Below are 16,468 nucleotides of genomic sequence, written 5' to 3'. Positions count from 1 at the left end.
GTGCCAGGCAGTGCCCTGTGCAGAGGCGGTGGTAGTTCCCAGTAGCCGGTGCGCGTGCCAGAGCCGTGCCCGGTACAGGCTTACCTGGTGCAGGGGTGCCCAGTACAAGGTTATCTGGTACACGGGTACCCAGTGCCAGGGACGGCCCGTTCCGGGGACGGGGGCTGGTTGAGGGGTTCTGGTGAGGTCTCKGTACAGGGGTGCCCGGTTTCGGGAGGTGCAGTGTGCAAGGGTTATCCGGTGTCGGGGCTCCTGCTACCCGGTTACCCGGCACAGGGGTGGCCAGTTACRACGGGGCCAAGTACACGGGTGCCTGGACCAGCGGGCGCCCGGCTCCGGGTGGTGCCCCTATTGGGGTTCTCGGTGCCGGGAGCCCCAGCACTCGGGTAGCCGGTGCACGGCGACTGTCTTAGAGGGGTTCCCGGTTTCTGGGGGTGCTTCGTTCCGGGAGGTGCTCGTACGGGGTTACCCGGTTCCGGTCGGTCCCGGTATAGCGTTTCCCTGTTTCTGATTCCCGGAGCCCACGCGCCYCCAGCCCCCGGCCACCCTGGCCACGCCCCGCTCACGGCGTAGCCAATGAGCGCTCGGGCTACCCCGGCCTGGCCCCGCCCACCAAGGCATGCAGGCGGGATCCCGGCCCCGGTGGGCGTGGCGGCTGTCGCGATGGGCGGGGCCCGCGCCCGGTGGGCGTATCCAACGCGTGCGGTGCGTCGGGCGCGGCGGGAAGATGGCGTCGGGAGCGCGGGGCCCGTGGCGGGGGCGGGCGGTGAGCGGCGGCACCGGGGCGGACCGCGAGGGGCCGAGGGGCACCGGGACATCGGGAACGAGGGCACTGGGAATGGGGACACCGGGCGCGGGGGGCGCCGGCAGCGGCGCGGGCCTCAGGGCAGGTCCATCCGCCCTTCCGCCGCGGTCCCGGCGTACCCGGGCCGCCGCCCGCCCTTGGYCGAGCGGGCCGGAGGGACCGGGCCGGCCCGAGCGGTGTCGGGGTGAGGGAGCCGCTGCGCGGACGGGTTTGAGTGGGCCGCGGTGCCGTGGGCCGAGGCGCCCAGTCCCACTGAGGCCCGGGGGTCCCGGGGRGTTCCCGGCCTCGCGTCCGACACCTCCTCTGCCCTCCCCAGGTGCGGCGCTGACGAGACGGGACCGCCGCGACCTTGACCCAGGTAGGCGGCCCGGCCCCGGTTATGCGTGACCCCGGAGCCTTAGGGCGTCCCGGTCCCGGTGTCTCCATGGGTTTGAGGATGCCCCGGTGAGCAGCACCTCCCGCGCACTGGGGGATCGCGGCCCCGGCGTGGAGGGCAGCCCTGGGKTGTGACAGCCCCTCGCCGTGGGGCAGCCTTCGGCCTCACCCGGATCACAGGCGAACCCCCTGGCGACTCCCGGTGACCCTCCCAGTGTTCTCCGTTTCCCGGATGCTAGTGCTGATCGGAGGGGCTGGTGCTGATCACCCACAACTTCGTGGCACTGGGTGCCACTCTCTGCCCCCGGTGTCCGTGTCCCTGCCCTGGTGGCACCTGGCTGCCATCCTGTGCCCTCAGTGTCCCTGCTTGCAATGTCCCTTTYCCTTTTGCTCCACTAGCACCTGATTACCCCTTAGTGGTTTGGCTACCTGGGTGGAGGCTGTTCCCCCACTCCAGCCCATCTGAGTGACACTAAGGTGCTGCTGGTGGGGTGCCATGGCCCCGTGCTGTGCCCCAGTGGCTGGGTCCTTTGGTGTGTGGCAGGCACGGCCAGGTTTGGATGTGGGGGCTTTGGTGTCAGGATAGAGCTRGTGACAGCCAGTGTCCCTGTCCTACCAGCATGGCTCTGACCATGTGTCAGAAGATCCCTTCAACAGGGGTGTCCCTGGTGTGCCACATTGTGGTCTTTGCCTTAGTGTTCCCTCTGGGGCCACAGAGCCAGGTTCTGGGGCTGGCACTGCCCTGGCATTCAGTGGGTCTAACTTTAGCAGCAACACGAGCCCTGGCTTTGGGTGGGACAGGCTGTGCTGGGTATAAATAGACAGGCCCTGCCCGTGCTGTGTTTGGCTGCCCCAGCTTCAGCCACTTTCCATTCCTGCCCCTGCGGTTTGGGGTGTCTTTAATGGTGCTTTCACTTCCCCTTGCCACATGCCAGGGCTGTGGCACTGGCTGTCAAGGCCATTGCTCTTCTCACGTGCTGGTGGGAGGCTGGGGGGCTCCTGYGATGTGTCTGTGTCCCCAGGCACACCAGTGCTGCCGTCTCTGGGGCCTCTTAGTGCTCAGTCCCGTGCTGATGGCTGTGGTGGCAGTGGTGGTTCTGGGACACAGGACCCTATAAATATCCTAGCAGTGCTGTTGTGCTGCACTGGCCATGGGTGCTGCTGAGCATGGGAGCGGGCAGCTGTCCCAGCTGTCCGAGTGTCCCTGCTGGTTGCTCCCCACATCCATGCTGAGCCAGTTCCTGGTTTAAAGTCCAGTACTGGGTGTGAGCAGGGCTGGCATCCAGAGTCCTCCAGCCACCACTGCTCCAGTATGCTCACCCGGCCCAGTTCCCTGTGCTCTGGTGCTCCTGCCTGCTTTTTCCCCTGCTTGCTTTCCTTTCCTCCTGACTTTCTTTCCTTCTGGCTTCCCCCTTGCTTTCCCTTCTCCCTCCCTCCCTGCTGCCGGGTATGAGGTTGGGCCAGGGCTCTGATGGTCCCTCTCCCTGCAGCACAGCCKCTGGCAGCAGCATGGAGAAAGGACCCTGGCATCCCGCCTGCTCCCCTGTGCCCCCGCGGTGGTGCCAGGCTGCAACCAGACCGGTTGGGGTGCCCCTGTGCTGTCCGTGATCCCCGTGCCCCCCATGCCGATGGAGAGGATGAGCTGGCTGAGCAAGCTGACCCCACGGGCAGGCGGGCAGCGAGCCCCCCGCAGTGCCAGCCTGCAGCCCCCAGTCACTGCTGACCCCGAGACCTGCCTCATGGTCTTCAAGAACCACTGGGCACAGGTGAGTGGGGTGGGGGAGCAGCAGGACCTCCCCCAACCCTCCAGCCCCCAGCCCCACTGCTGAGCCCCCTCCCTCAGGTGCTGCGGATCCTGGAGCGGCGTGGGAGCAAACCAGCCCCTGATGACCTCAGCGCTGTCCGCAACAACACCTATCAGATGCTGAACCTGCTGGCTGAGGACCGGCCCCGGGGGGACGGGGACAGGGACAAGTCACAGGGGGACGGGGACATGGCCTGTGGGCCCATCCTGGAGTTTGTGGCTGCGGAGAACCTGCTGGAACGGCTCCTGTGCTGGCACCTGCAGGGTGACTTCACCGAGGAGAGGAAGGTCTGAGTGGAGGGAGCAGAGGGGTCTTGCAGGGTTGGGGTATCTCTGGGGGGGTTGGGACAGGCTGGATCCAAGGGGTGAAGGTGGTGGGTTGAGGGTCAGCCAGGCCAAAGGTTGGGTGCTGCCCTAGGTCATGTTCAGATTGGATTGGGGTTGAGACTACATGGGTTTAAGGTTGCTTCCAACCCGAGTCATCCTAAAACTTTATGATGTTGGGGGAAATTCCTCACGGAAATAGCTGTCCATCTCTGTCCCAGGTGGCTCAGTGCAGTGCTGGAATCCCCAGCCCTGGGGGAATTCCACAGCCATGTGGAGGTGGCACTGTGACGCATGGTTCAGTGGGCTGGGTGGCACTGGGGGAGCAGCTGGACTGGGTGGCCTCTGTACCATTCGCACCCTGTCACTGTTCCCAGGTAGAGCAGCTGAAGCTGTATGAGATGCTGATCAGCCAGGCCCGGCAGCCCCTGCTGCGGCACAAGCCGGTGCTGACGCCGCTGCTGCGCCTGCTTAGTGTCTGCACCGAGCCCGCCTCGGCCCCGCTCGAGAACAGCTTGGTGCTGCTGCTCAACCAGCTCTGCGTCTCCGTGGCCCGTGAGCCAGCCATCCTGGAGCTCTTCTTCCACAGCCACACGGACCAGGGCCCTGCCAACCTCATCATCTTCTCCCTCCTCATCCCCTTCATCCACCATGAGGGCACGCGGGGCCAGCAGGCACGTGATGCGCTGCTGCTCATCATGGCCATGTCAGCCAGCAACCGCGCCGTGGCTCAGTCCATCACTGACAACTCCTACTTCTGCCCGGTATGGATTCCCAGTGTGGCATCCCCCTCCTCGGTGCAATGTCCCCATCCCTGGGGTGATGTCCCCTCCGTGGGACAGTGCTGGGACCCTGCACTGCTGGTGCAAGCTTGGATTGGGACACTGGGGCAAGAGCAATGGACAGGCCTGGAGGGAGAAGTCCTACCCTGTTGTGGGGATGGTGGGGGGTGGGGCTGGAGATTATGGGGGACTTGGGAAGGATGGGAGCATGGCGATGGAGAGCTTGCAAATGATGGAGAGCTTTGGGATAGAGGGCTTGGAGATGATGGGGGATCTGGGGATGATGGTAGGTCTGCAAGTGATGGGGGGTTGGAGGTCACAGAGTGGCCTGGAGAAGATGGAGAGCCTGGGGACGAGGGGCCTGGTGATGATGGGGGGGACTTGGTGGTGATGAGAAGCTTGGAGATGATGGGGGGCCCAGTGTTGGGCTGGGGGTGAGGGGACCACTCCCTGGTGTCAGTGGTAGATGCAGGGCCTAGCCCAGCCTGGAGCCAGGCAGGAGTGGGGCAGGTTCCTGTGGGGGGCAGGTTCCTGGGGTTTGGGGAAGGCCGGGGACTGCGGGGCAGCCAAGTACATGTGTTCCCAGGTGCTGGCCACGGGCTTGAGCGCCCTGTACTCCTCCCTGCCACGCAAGATCGAGGTGCGGGGAGATGACTGGCACTTCCTGCGGCGTGAGGACTGGATCGGTGTCTCCTCCCTTGTCCTCTTCATGAACTCACTTGAGTTCTGCAATGCCGTCATCCAGGTGGGGCTGAGGGGCTGYGAGGAGCTGTGAGGGGCTCCCAGCACCATAGAAGGCTGCCTGACCCCCCTGTGGCCCTGCAGGTCGCCCACCCACTGGTGCAGAAGCAGCTGGTGGATTACGTCCACAACGGGTTCCTTGTGCCCGTCATGGGGCCAGCACTGCACAAGGTGAGGGACTCCTGAAGGTGTGGGGTGGGGGTTTCCTGCCCATAGCACTGCTCGTGCGGGTGGGCAGGGCCCCGTGCCATCCCATCCCTGTGGCGCCCGGCCCCACATGCTCSTCCTGCAGACCTCGGTGGAAGAGATGATTGCGAGCACGGCGTACCTGGACCTGTTCCTGCGCAGTGTCAGCGAGACAGCACTGCTGAAGACCTTCCTGCGCTTTGTGCTGCTGCACCGGCACGACAACATGACCATCCTGGACACACTGGTGGGCCGCATCAACAGCAACTCCCGAGTGAGTCCCATGTTCCCCCAACATTGCCATCTCATCCCAAGCATCCCTATCCCCCAAATCCCCACGTTCATCTTTGTCTCCTCTCCAACATCCCCATCCTTGTCCCGTCCCGTTCTCATCCCCTTCCTCTGTCCTGCCATGGGGTGGAGGCACTGCCCCCCTGCCTGCCCTGCTGCCTCTCTGACACCCTGCACTGTCTCCAGCTGTGCATGGTATCCCTGAGCCTYTTCCGGACCCTGCTCAGCCTCAACTGTGAGGATGTGATGCTGCAGCTGGTGCTCAGGTAACAGGGGCTGCATTGGGGTGCAGCGGGGCTGCAGTGGGATCACCTGCTGGACCACTCCGCGGGTTCCTCTGGGACGAGCTTGGGGTGTTGCTCCCAGCTGGGCACATGGATGTTGGGCAGCCACGTGATTTGCCCCACTSTGAAGGGGCTGGGGTCCTTTGGAGGGTTTCTGTCCCAGTGTCTCCCCTGCAGTTGCCCTGTGCCACCCTGCCCCCAGGTACCTGCTGCCCTGCAGCCACGTGATGCTGAGCCAGAAGCGGGCGGTGCGGGACCTGGACATCTACGGGAAGACAGCAGCGAAGTTCCTGTCGCTCATCCCACGCTGCTGCCGACCTGAGAGCCCCCCACCGCCCCGCGACCGGGATGAGGAGACCCCCGCCCGGGCCAGGGGTATGCCAATGTAGCCCCTCAGACCTCCTCCATACCCTGGCTGGGTGCTGAGCCCCATCCCACCATCTCTGTGGCCCCTCAGACCCCGTCCCCCCCTGGTCCCGGTTCTGAGCTGTCCCATGCCATCCCTGGGGCCCTTTAGGCCCGGTCCCCTTCCTGCCTTCATGGGGAGCCTCCTCCTGGGCTCTCCATGGCCTTGTAGCTCATCCCTGCTCCAACTTGTTGATGAGTCCTTGCTGTGTCATCTCTATGACCCCTCACACTCTGGTTCCATCCTGTCCCACTGCCGAGCTCTGCCTTGCTGTCCCCTTGGACGCTGTCCCAGCTCATGGCTGAGCCCCTGGTGCCATCCCTGTGGCACCTTGAATCCCATCTCCACTCCATCCTGGCACAGTGTCCTATGCCATGCTATCCCCACATACTTGAGCCCTGTTCTGGGACTGAGCTCCCCGGTGCTATCCTTGCAGCCACTGGGACACTATTCCTATTCTAGCTCAATGCTGAACCTCATCCCATTGTCCCTGCAGCACCTCTGACCCTGCAGAATTCTGCCCCCCTCAACACCATGTGAGTGCTGACCCCCATTGTCCCCACAGGCCACGGCAGCCCTGGCGCAGATGCTCCCCCAGCACCAAAGCCCTCCACGCCGTCCCGCCTGTCCTTCTTCATGCGCCAGGCCAGCGCGGCCCCTGCAGAGGCTGCTGCCCCTCGCTCCCCTGGACCCSCTGCGGGCAGCCCCCCATGGCCTGGCCCTCGTGACGAGGTGGCAGAGCTGGACAGGAACTACCTGGAGTACCTGCGGGACGCGCGGCACAGCATTGACCGCTGCGCCTGGGCCTGCCGCGTCTGGTCGGCCCCCTACGACGGCGAGGACCCCCGTGCCCCTGGCCCCACGCCTGACCCCGACAGCCCCCTGGGGCGGCCCCCGGGGCCCCCCACCCCACGGACTAAGAAGAGGGGGCTGCCTGAGGAGGGGGCACGGGAGGTGCAGGGGGGGCACCTCAGGGGTGATGAGCCCAGTGCTGGGGGGGCTGGCCCCGATCGCCAGGATGGGGGGACACTGGTGAACGGGGCACATGGGGCGGCTGAGCCGGGGCGGCCTGAGGGGAATGTGGTGGTGAAGAAGGTCCGTCGGAGCCCCCAGGGTGAGGGGGAGGGTGGTGGGGGGGCGCCGAATGGGGCCCCCCGGGCACAGCCCCCTGGCTGGGAACCTCTCCCTTCGGTGGACTCACTGCTGGAGGAGCTGCTGGCCCGCGTGCCTGCTGAGCCCCCCGGCGCTGGTGTCTCYATCGAGACTTTCACGGAGGAGCTGCGTGAGATCGAGGCCAAGATGCAGAATGGGGGGGTGGGGGGGGCCCCGGTCCCCTCCACGGAACCCCCTGAGTCGTCCCTGTCCCATGAGGAGGAGGAGGCCTTCGCCAGCTTCGCTGCGCTGCCAGAGGGGGATGCGGGCACCGGGCGGGCACCACCACGGCCCCCAGACCCTCTGGCGCAGGTGGTGGCCAGCCCGCCGCGGGCGGTGGGGCCACCCCCCAGCCAGCCTTTCACAGGTGGGCATGGGGGCACAGGGAGGGTCCCAGGTGCCTGCAGGGCCCTGCCTGACCCCCCACCCCACGTGTCCCCAGGCCCTTTCGTGTCGGTGCTGTTTGGGAAGCTGGAGAACATGCCTCACAACTCACTSTATGTCAACTTCCTGCTGACGGGGCTGGTGGCCCAGCTGGCCTGCTACCCCCAGCCCCTGCTCCGCTCCTTCCTGCTCAACACCAACATGGTCTTCCAGCCCAGTGTCAAGTCCCTGCTCCAGGTATGGCCCCTGGGGACCTCCTGCCCTCATGGAATCATGGGAAGAGGTTGGAAAAGCTCCTCAAGACCATCAAGTTCCACCCATAATTACCCYGCCCACCACTGCCCCTGCTGTAACCCCTCCTGGAGACAGGGATCTCCCTATGCCTTGAAGCCCCTGTTACTGCAAAGACCCCCCCTCCCCCCCCATTCCTGCAAGGGCATTCTGTGCTCAAGGGGACCCCCCATCTGATGGGGATCCCCATTCCTGTGCAAACCCCTGTCCCTGAGGGGACCCCTATCCTCTGGTCCTGCAGGTGCTGGGCTCAGTGAAGAACAAGATTGAAAGCTTTGCTGCCAGTCAGGAGGATTTCCCAGCACTGCTCTTCAAGGCCAAGAAGTACCTGATTGCCCGGGGACGACTGGACTGGGCTGAGGGGCCTGGGGCTGCCCCTGCCCTKCGACGCCCTGACACCCTGGGTGAGGGCATACCTTTGGACAGGGGTCCGGAGTCTGGGGTGGGGGGTGGGGGTTGTGCAGGCAGCTGTGAGTGGCACAGGGGSCTGGGGRCTGCATGTTGTGTTGTACAAGGAGCTGGGGGCTGCCCTGTGCATTGCCCAGGGGCTGGGGTCTGCACAGTGTGTTGCCTGGGGGGCTGGATGGAGGCTGCACAGGGAGGCTGGGGGCTGTGCAGCAGGCTGCATGTTGTGTTGTACAAGGGGCTGGGTGTGTATKGCGGGCTGGGGGCTGCATTGGGCCTCTGGTGTCTGGGTGGGGTGTGGGGTCTACGCAGGGGCCTGGGGCTTGGTCATCTTACGATAGGGAGGGTTGTGCAAGGGGCTGGGGATTGTGTGGGGGAGCTGAGGGCTGCATGGGGGTCTGGATGCCATCCCCTGTGTGCCCGCAGCCAGAATGTGTCCCTGGGGTCTGGGGGCGTGCCAGGGGCTGCCAYGGGACCCGACGCTCCCGTGTCCCTCCTGCCCCGGTGTCCCTGACGCTTTACCCTCCGCGTGCCCGCAGCCCGCAGCCGGAAGCCGTCCCTGGGGGAGCTGCTGCTGCGCCACGCCAACAGCCCGACACGTGCGCGACATGCAGCACAGCTGGCGCTGCAGGGGCTGCGTGACGGGGGGCTGCACCCCCTGGCCCCCCCGGCGCGGCACGGCGAGGCCCTGCGCGTGCGCAACGCCGTCTACTGCGCCGTCATCTTCAGCGAGTTCCTCAAGGAGCTGGCAGCCATTGCCCAGGCCCACGCCGTCACCTCCCCTTTCCTCACCGAGCCCCCCGAGGAGTGACCCCCGGRCCCTCTTTTTAACCCCGGACTTGGACCTTTTTAATTTATTGGGGCAGAGCTGGGCTGAGGCCGGGCTGCACTTCGGACACGAGTAGCTGCCCCCCGCCTCATGCCTYGGGGGGGCAGGGCAGGACCCTGGGGCCCCCGGGGCTCACAGGGCYGGGGGTCGTGGGGTGGGCTGGCTCCTCTCCCCTCGGCCCCCTGGGGGTCCCTGGTGCCCACCCAGCCACTCTCTATGCAACCCCCCGGGGTGTGGGGCTGGGGGGGCCGTGCATGGGGAGGGGATGTGTATCTGTGCTGTGTAAAACCCTTCKGAATAAAGGGTCTGATTGAGGGCATCACCTCCCCCCATCTGTGCGACTCTCAGGGTATTGGACGGGGGAGCTCCAGCATACCATGGCCCCCGTGCATGGCCAGGTGCCCCCATCATGCTGCTGCCTGAGACACCCCATTTCTGCTCCCTCCTCAGCTGTGGGGGCCTGTGCACTACCAGAGGCCTGGKGGTGAAGCTGTGACCTTCAGGGGACAGCAAGGGGCTTGTGGAGCAGGTGTTTGCATTGGTTCCCCCAGGTGTGGGGTACTCTGGCCCCCTGGTGCTACTGCAGTTCACATTCAGCACTGACCTGGGACACCCCCAGGACCCTGTTGATTGCCTTCACCAGAGGCTTCCCAGTGTTGCTGGGGTGAGAATGGAAATTGGGATGAGGATGGAGGCGGGATGGGATGAGGTTAAAGGAGATGGGGCCCCATCTCCTGGGCTGTTCGGAGTTCTGGGGGATCTTGAGCCTTCCAGGCCTGGCAGGTGGTGGCCCCAAGGCTGTGACTCCATTCTCTGTCCCAAATCTGTGACTTGTGGGACCGTGACTGGAGAATGTCTGGATTTCCTRTTCCAGTAGTTCATGTTTGTATTCCAATCACTCAGTGTCTCCAGTGCAGGTTTTCTCGAGTTACACGGTGCAGAAAGACTAGGGAGGAGAGTGGGATGAGCTTTATTCCAAACTTTTCCCCAGCAGTGGAATGTCAGGCAGCCAGCAAAGGGACATGGAGGTACCTCCAGGCTGAATCTCTGGGGTCCTGCCTGCATCATCTCCACTTCCAGCCCTTGCAACCCTGCAGACGAGCCTTTGTCCTAATTCCCAATGGATTCATGACCAGCTTACACTCATCTCTTTCAGGTTTTTGTCCCAGATGAGGTAATTTATGTATCAGAAACAGTGGGGCCAACAAGACTAAGGAAGTGTGTTTTCCTCAYGTGCTAGGCACTGCTGAGGCCACACCTCAAGTRCTGTGTCCAGTTCTGGGTCTCTCAATTCAGGAAAGAYATTGAGGGGCTGGAGCGTGTCCAGGGCAGGGAGCRGAGCTGGGAAGRGGCTGGAGCCCCAGGAGCGGCTGAGGGAGCTGGGAAAGGGGCTGAGCCTGGAGCAAAGGAGGCTCCGGGGGGACCTTGTGGCTCTGCACAACTCCCTGACAGGAGGGGCAGCCGGGGGGGTCGGGTTCTGCTCCCAGGGACAGGAGGAGAGGGAACGGCCTCAGGCTGGGCCAGGGGAGGCTCAGGGTGGGCACCAGGAGGAATTTGCCCATGGAAAGGGTGCTCAGGCCTTGGCAGGGGCTGCCCAGGGAGCTTTGGAGTCCCCATCCCTGGAGGTGTCCCAGGAAGGGCTGGAGGTGGCACTGAGTGCTCTGGGCTGGGGACAAGGTGGACATTGGGCACAGCTGGGACTCCGTGGGCTGGGAGGGCTTTTCCTGCCCGGCCTCACCGCGGTGTTTGTTTGAGCGGCTCCGGCTCCCCCCGGCCCCTCCGCTCCCACAGCTCCCAGCCCCGCCCCCGCTGCGTCAGACAGGCCGCGTGACGTCACTACCTGCCCCTGGCCCCGCCCCCGGGTTAACCCGCGCCCCGCGCGCTCTGCGGCCTCTTTCCGGCCGCGCGCGTCAAGATGGCGGACACGCAGGTGGGCGCTGCGCGGGGCCCGCCAGGACACCCCCCGGGGCGACCTCTGAGAGGGGGATATCGGCCCACAGCTCTTGGGGGGAACGGAGGAGGTGGCCCGGACTGGGGAGGGGCGGCGGGGGCCGCGTGCAAGAGGGGCGGTCGGTGCCTTGGGCATGTGTGGGGGGAGAGGGACCCGTTCCCCGGGGTTGGTGGCACAGAAAAGGGCGGCATCTAGGTGCTGGCGAGGGGGAAGGGGGAGGGTGTGTCTCGATTCGCCGGGATTCTGGGGAGGGGGCGAAGGGGAATGTTGTTGCGCCGGGAATTTGGGGAAGGGGCCGACGGGGCCTGCTCTCGGTGCCCCGGGGTTCTGGGGGAGAACAGAGAATCCCGTGCGCCGAGGTTTTGGGGGCAATGGAAATGCAGTTCCCTGGGATTTTACCGACTGGGGGGAAGGTCCTGGTTTCGGGGTTGGTGGGACGAAGGCGGGGGCGGAATGTCGGCACCCCACAGGTTTGGGGTGAGGGGCAGAGCGTCGCGTGCCCTGAGGTTGGGACGGGGTCTCGTCTCGGGGTTTTGGAGACGGGGGAGGCAGAGTCTCGGTGCTCCGAGGGTTGGGGAAGGGCAGAGGATCCAGTGTCCCGGGCTGGGGGAGGAAGGATCTCGGTGCTCCGGGATCGTGTGAGGTCTTGATGCCCGGGGTTTTGGAGGGAAGGCKGGGGAGGTGGCCCGGGGCCAGGGCCTGGCTCTGTCCCGGGGCTGAGACTCCCTTGCCGAGGGTCTCAGGGCCTGGCTCCACCCCAGTGCCGGCCCCATGCTGATCCTCCCCCTCCTGCCTCCACCCCAGACGGAGCGCGCTTACCAGAAGCAGCCGACGATCTTCCAGAATAAGAAGCGTGTGCTGTTGGGCGAGGGTGGCAAGGAGAAGCTGCCCCGCTACTACCGCAATGTGGGGCTGGGCTTCAAGACTCCAAAGGAGGTGAGAAGGGGCCTGTGCATGTGGCTGGGGGCCACGATGGTCCTGGTGTGGATGTGGTGCTGGGTGGCCTTGGCGGTGCTGCTTGGACTTGAGGTCTCTGGTTGCTTTTCCCCACCTGAGACATTCCATGATTCCTCTCTAATGTGTGTGCTCTGGGCTGTGGCGGTGCTGTATYTGCACACCTAACACCCACCTGTCCTTGCAGGCCATTGAGGGCACCTACATCGACAAAAAGTGTCCCTTCACTGGAAATGTCTCCATCCGGGGCCGCATACTCTCAGGTGAGCTGGAGCATCCTCAGGGGAATCCTATGGAAGATCTGGGGCAGGTAACCAACCGCCTGAGGTGCCTGTAATGTGCCTCGGTCCTGGAGCAGCAAATGATGCCAATCTCACGATGGTCTGCCGAGCCTACCACAGGCCTGACGACACTGCCACATGGCTTTACTGATGCAGGTGACAGGACCAGGTGCTGTCCAGGTGTGCTGGGCTGCAGGTGTGGGTGTAGGTGGTGTGGGCGAGTTAGGAAGTGTGTTAGAAGGGCTTAAAAAAGAGCGATAATTGGGTTTATAACAGAAATAGGGAAGATGCAGCCTGGGAATGAGGCAGTAAATTAGGAGAAATTTCTGGAATTGGTGTGTGTTGCCACCAGGTGCCACACTGATCTCTGCCAGTCCCCTTGGATGCTCCCCCAACACCCATCAGGTGTGATCCCCCAGCCCCATGTGTCTCAGCTGTCCGTCCCCCCATGGTCCAGGTGTGGTGACCAAGATGAAGATGCAGCGCACGATTGTCATCCGCCGTGATTACTTGCACTACATCCGCAAGTACAACCGCTTTGAGAAGCGCCACAAGAACATGTCAGTGCACCTGTCCCCCTGCTTCAGGTGTGTGCACGTGTCCCTGGGCTGTGCCAGGAATTCCTACTGGCTGTGTGTAGCGCTGTACTCATATAAACTGGGGTGAGGGAGGGTACARTGGGAGGGACATGGGTGGGTTCATAGCCCCTCCTCATCTGGAACCTGCTCACAGGTGGTGATGTCCAAACTCACGATGGTCTGCAGAGTCCCCCAGGTGAGGGGCTGCTGACACTGCCTCTGGCGTGTGCTGAACCRTGGAGCACGTTCCAGGCGCTACCTGGGGAGCCTTGTGCTCTTCCCTGGAGGGGGAGCAGCTGGGTTCTGAGGGACCAGAGAGGCCCTGGGAGCTCCCTCATCCGCAGGTGTCATTGCAGGGATGTGCAGATTGGGGACATYGTGACAGTGGGCGAGTGCCGCCCCCTCAGCAAGACCGTGCGCTTCAACGTGCTCAAGGTGACCAAGGCTGCAGGAACCAAGAAACAGTTCCAGAAGTTCTGACACCTGTAGGAAGAGGTGTGGGARGAATAAAGGTTGGGAAAGTGGAATTACCAGCGTGTGACTGAAATGAGTTACGTGCGGTGCGGACTGGGGACGATGATACAAGGGCTGAGGTGTGGTGCTGGGAGCATAAGTCATGGCACAAGGCAGAAGGGGACACTGACTGCTCTTGTAACCTGCTGTGTCCCAGTTCAGTCCYGGTTGGTTCTGGGTYGTGTTGCCCCTCCCAGCATCACTAYAGCAGGYGCTAGATGKGGGTTRGGTAGTATACAGTTCAGAAGATGAAATCGCCCGGTGGTCACAGGGGTAGCTGTGGCCCTGAGGGTCATTTCTCAGGAACAATTGGTTCAGCACTGGTGGCAGTATCTGGGGCTGGCTCTTGTGGTGTCACCTTCACAGGGAAGTGTCCAAGGCAAGGTCGGATGGGACTTAAAGCAGCTTGATCGAGTGGAAGGTGTCCCTGCCCATGCAGGCGGGTGGAACTGGATGAGCTTTAAGGTCCCTCTCAATTCAGACTGTTCAGCGACTCGTGGCCTCTGGCTTCCTTCAACTCTCCCACGTGARCCCCACACCTTTGGCCATGGGCTGGAGCTTTAGCTCTGGGGTTGAGTTGTATCTGTGCTTCATGCTCAGATGTTWAGATAAACCTCAGTTTATAGCTAAGTTCACACAATTCCCGGTGAATTCAGATTTTTGGGGGTCAGTGGCATCCGTACCTTCCCTCATGTTCCTGCCAGAACTACAGGACTGTCAGATGTTTGCACTGGAAATCAGGGAGGAGACTGGGACCTAGTGTCCAGGGTTGGGAGGGTCTTACTTGTRTCAGTACCAGCAGGTGCCATGAGTGCACTAGGATTCATTCCCTTGTGGAGCATCCTGAATTGGAAGGGATGCACAAGGACCATCGGATGGATCTCTGTGCCCAACCAGAGTCACCCAGGTGTCAAGGAGCATTTCTCAGCTTCAGCCTCGGGTGATGTCACTGCCCTGCATGTGAAGTTTCTCTGGTCAGGGATGTTAAAGGGCAGCMTGTAGGGGCAGGAGAAAAGGACATGGGATAAGGCATCTGTCAGCTGTTCCCTTAGGACCCTGGGGTGCACCTGTGTGAGACCCCCAGCTCCTAAGTGAAGGTGAATGCCCCCAACACTGCACTGTGAGCTACCCCAGCACCAACCCCCACCCCCCCCAAATTGTGGTGCCACCAGCCCTTGCTGTGTTGTGCATCAGAGAACTTAAAGAAGTTCCACAACCAGCTTCTTTCCCAAGTCTGGGCAGTCTGGGACAGGGATGGGGCTGCGGGTAGCAGGAATGTCATGTGGCTGGATTACCTSAGTGCTGGTACCCTGATGGGAGTTACAGCAGGTCCCAGAGGGATTGTTGGCTCCATTGTTCCAGCTGCACTATCTGTCAGYACTGGGGACCTTGTGAAAACCACATTTGTGATGATTTCTGTGACAGGGCTGTGCCCTGGGCTGTGGCAGGTCCTGTGCCCTCAGCTGACCCCCTCCCCAGTGCCAAATGCCACTGGTTTGTCTCTGRGACCTGGTGTTGGGGATGCTGGGAGTGAGTCCTGGTGATGGGGACACCTTTACCTGTCAGACCCAGGTAAGTATTGCTCAGCCTGCTCTTGGCAGTCCTGTATTCCTGAGGAAAGACCCATCATCTTTCCTGTTCCCAGGACACCTCAGGCTGTCCTGGTGGCCCTGGGGGCTTCTGGGACCCCTGAGGCAGGGCCAGTGTGTGACTGACTTCCCAAAGCTTCAAAGCCCATTGCCAGGCGGAGCCAGGGCCCAGTCCAGGGAGCCCTGGGAGCCTTACAGCTCTGAAGGCTGTGGTGTTTTTCCCCCTGGTTCCCACATGGAAGCACTCAGGAGCAGGACCAATCCACGGACTGCTTGGAGACTACATCCACCACAACTGAATGTCCAATTTTTTGCTCCTTGGGAGATTATCCTAAGCCTTCATACTGGAGTGATTAGTCCTCCTCTTTCACTCCCTTAAGCAGATTTATTTGGCTAATGTGCCTCTCCTGTAAATTATCCCAACAAGCTCATTTTTAATACCAAACTGTCATTTGGGTGTCTGAGCTGGGGGTGGCCTATGTTCCYACTGCTTGAACCCTGCTGGGAGCTGTAGCTCCTGATGATGCTGCACTTCGCAGAAGTGGCACAGGGACAGCTCTTGTTAAAAGCTTTCCCTCTTAATTCCTTCCTAATCTCTTCTGAGCCCTCATGACATGCTCTGAGCTGCTGGGTTTGTTTCTTGGGAAGCAGCTCCCAGCAGTGGCAAGCAGAGGGCCCACTCAGGGACACGCATTTCCTGGCTCCTGGATTTTAGCTTTTGCCAAAAGTTCACAGAAACTTCAGTGTCAGAGCTGAGGGACTAATCTTCCAGCGGCAGGAGTGGGGCACTTTGTCCTCTTCCTTTGCTCCAGCACAGGAACTGCTGGCTTTGGGGCTGTGGGGATGGGAGGATCCTSTGGCACAGGGCAAGCCAGCCTGGCACAATCCATCTCCCTGGAGATCTTCTGCCTGGCACGRGAGAGCCATCCTACAGCTTCAGAGRTGCCCCTGATGTGGAGAGYCAGCCTGGCATGATCTGTGGCTCCAGAGAGCTTCTGCCTGGCATCRTGGGAAGCCATCGTGGCATGATCCATGGCCCCAGGAGCTGGTGGCTGTTCCATGGCCCTGGCTGTGTCCCTCAGCCAACCCCAACTTGCCAGCATGGAACAAATGCTGCCTAGCCCCCGATTCCATTAACTGAGGGTTCACTTCATCAGTCTAATCCCCTATCCAGCTCTTTCAAGGTTAGTAGATTTGGGAATGAAATGTGTTGGGCAGCTCAGCTATTCTGCTTGCACTTGCTCCAGCTGCCAAAGGGACTCCTCGTACTCTCCCTGCATGTGCCACGAAGTGGGATTTTGCCACCCTAGGACTGCCCATGCCACTTCTGTTTTCAATCCAAAGTTGCCAAATGCAGAGACTTTTGTGGACCTAAGGGGCTCATGATTTCACGGTGAAGCTCCCCAACTCCAATTTCTCAACGGCTGCAAGGGACCTCAAATCCCACCCAGTGCCACCCCTGCCATGGCAGGGACACCTCCCACAGTCCCAGGCTGCTCCCAGCCCCAATGTCCAGCCTGGCCTTGGGCACTCAAAGGGATCC

At 62.4% G+C, this 16,468-nt stretch overlaps 2 protein-coding genes and 2 non-coding genes across 4 annotated transcripts; all 4 read left to right on the top strand.

Annotated features, from left to right (window-relative positions):
* Positions 1-686: 686 nt before the first annotated feature.
* On the top strand, positions 687-9,581 carry FHIP1B (FHF complex subunit HOOK interacting protein 1B). The gene is made up of 14 exons (XM_057381602.1): positions 687-766; positions 1,122-1,163; positions 2,671-2,946; positions 3,024-3,272; positions 3,686-4,072; positions 4,677-4,835; positions 4,916-5,002; positions 5,124-5,291; positions 5,495-5,574; positions 5,795-5,967; positions 6,564-7,517; positions 7,593-7,771; positions 8,067-8,229; positions 8,770-9,581. The coding sequence occupies exons 3-14, from the start codon at positions 2,803-2,805 to the stop codon at positions 9,039-9,041; spliced, it is 3,015 nt and encodes a 1,004-aa protein (XP_057237585.1). The 5' UTR covers positions 687-766; positions 1,122-1,163; positions 2,671-2,802; the 3' UTR covers positions 9,042-9,581.
* Positions 9,582-10,920: 1,339 nt separating this feature from the next.
* On the top strand, positions 10,921-13,350 carry RPS11 (ribosomal protein S11). The gene is made up of 5 exons (XM_057381632.1): positions 10,921-10,989; positions 11,815-11,946; positions 12,152-12,227; positions 12,703-12,832; positions 13,180-13,350. The coding sequence occupies exons 1-5, from the start codon at positions 10,975-10,977 to the stop codon at positions 13,301-13,303; spliced, it is 477 nt and encodes a 158-aa protein (XP_057237615.1). The 5' UTR covers positions 10,921-10,974; the 3' UTR covers positions 13,304-13,350.
* Positions 12,321-12,405, top strand: LOC130582753 (small nucleolar RNA SNORD35). Its single transcript, XR_008966337.1, has one exon. It is a non-coding gene; the product is annotated as a small nucleolar RNA SNORD35 (small nucleolar RNA).
* Positions 12,976-13,065, top strand: LOC130582752 (small nucleolar RNA SNORD35). The gene has a single exon (XR_008966336.1). It is a non-coding gene; the product is annotated as a small nucleolar RNA SNORD35 (small nucleolar RNA).
* Positions 13,351-16,468: the final 3,118 nt, after the last annotated feature.

Source organism: Malurus melanocephalus, unplaced genomic scaffold (genome assembly GCF_030028575.1).
Source record: "Malurus melanocephalus ecotype Western Australia unplaced genomic scaffold, MMel_1.1 scaffold_518, whole genome shotgun sequence".
In the NCBI taxonomy this organism is placed as follows: domain Eukaryota; kingdom Metazoa; phylum Chordata; class Aves; order Passeriformes; family Maluridae; genus Malurus; species Malurus melanocephalus.
The sequence above is the reverse complement of the archived record's forward strand: the minus strand, read 5'-3'. Positions and strand labels throughout refer to the sequence as shown.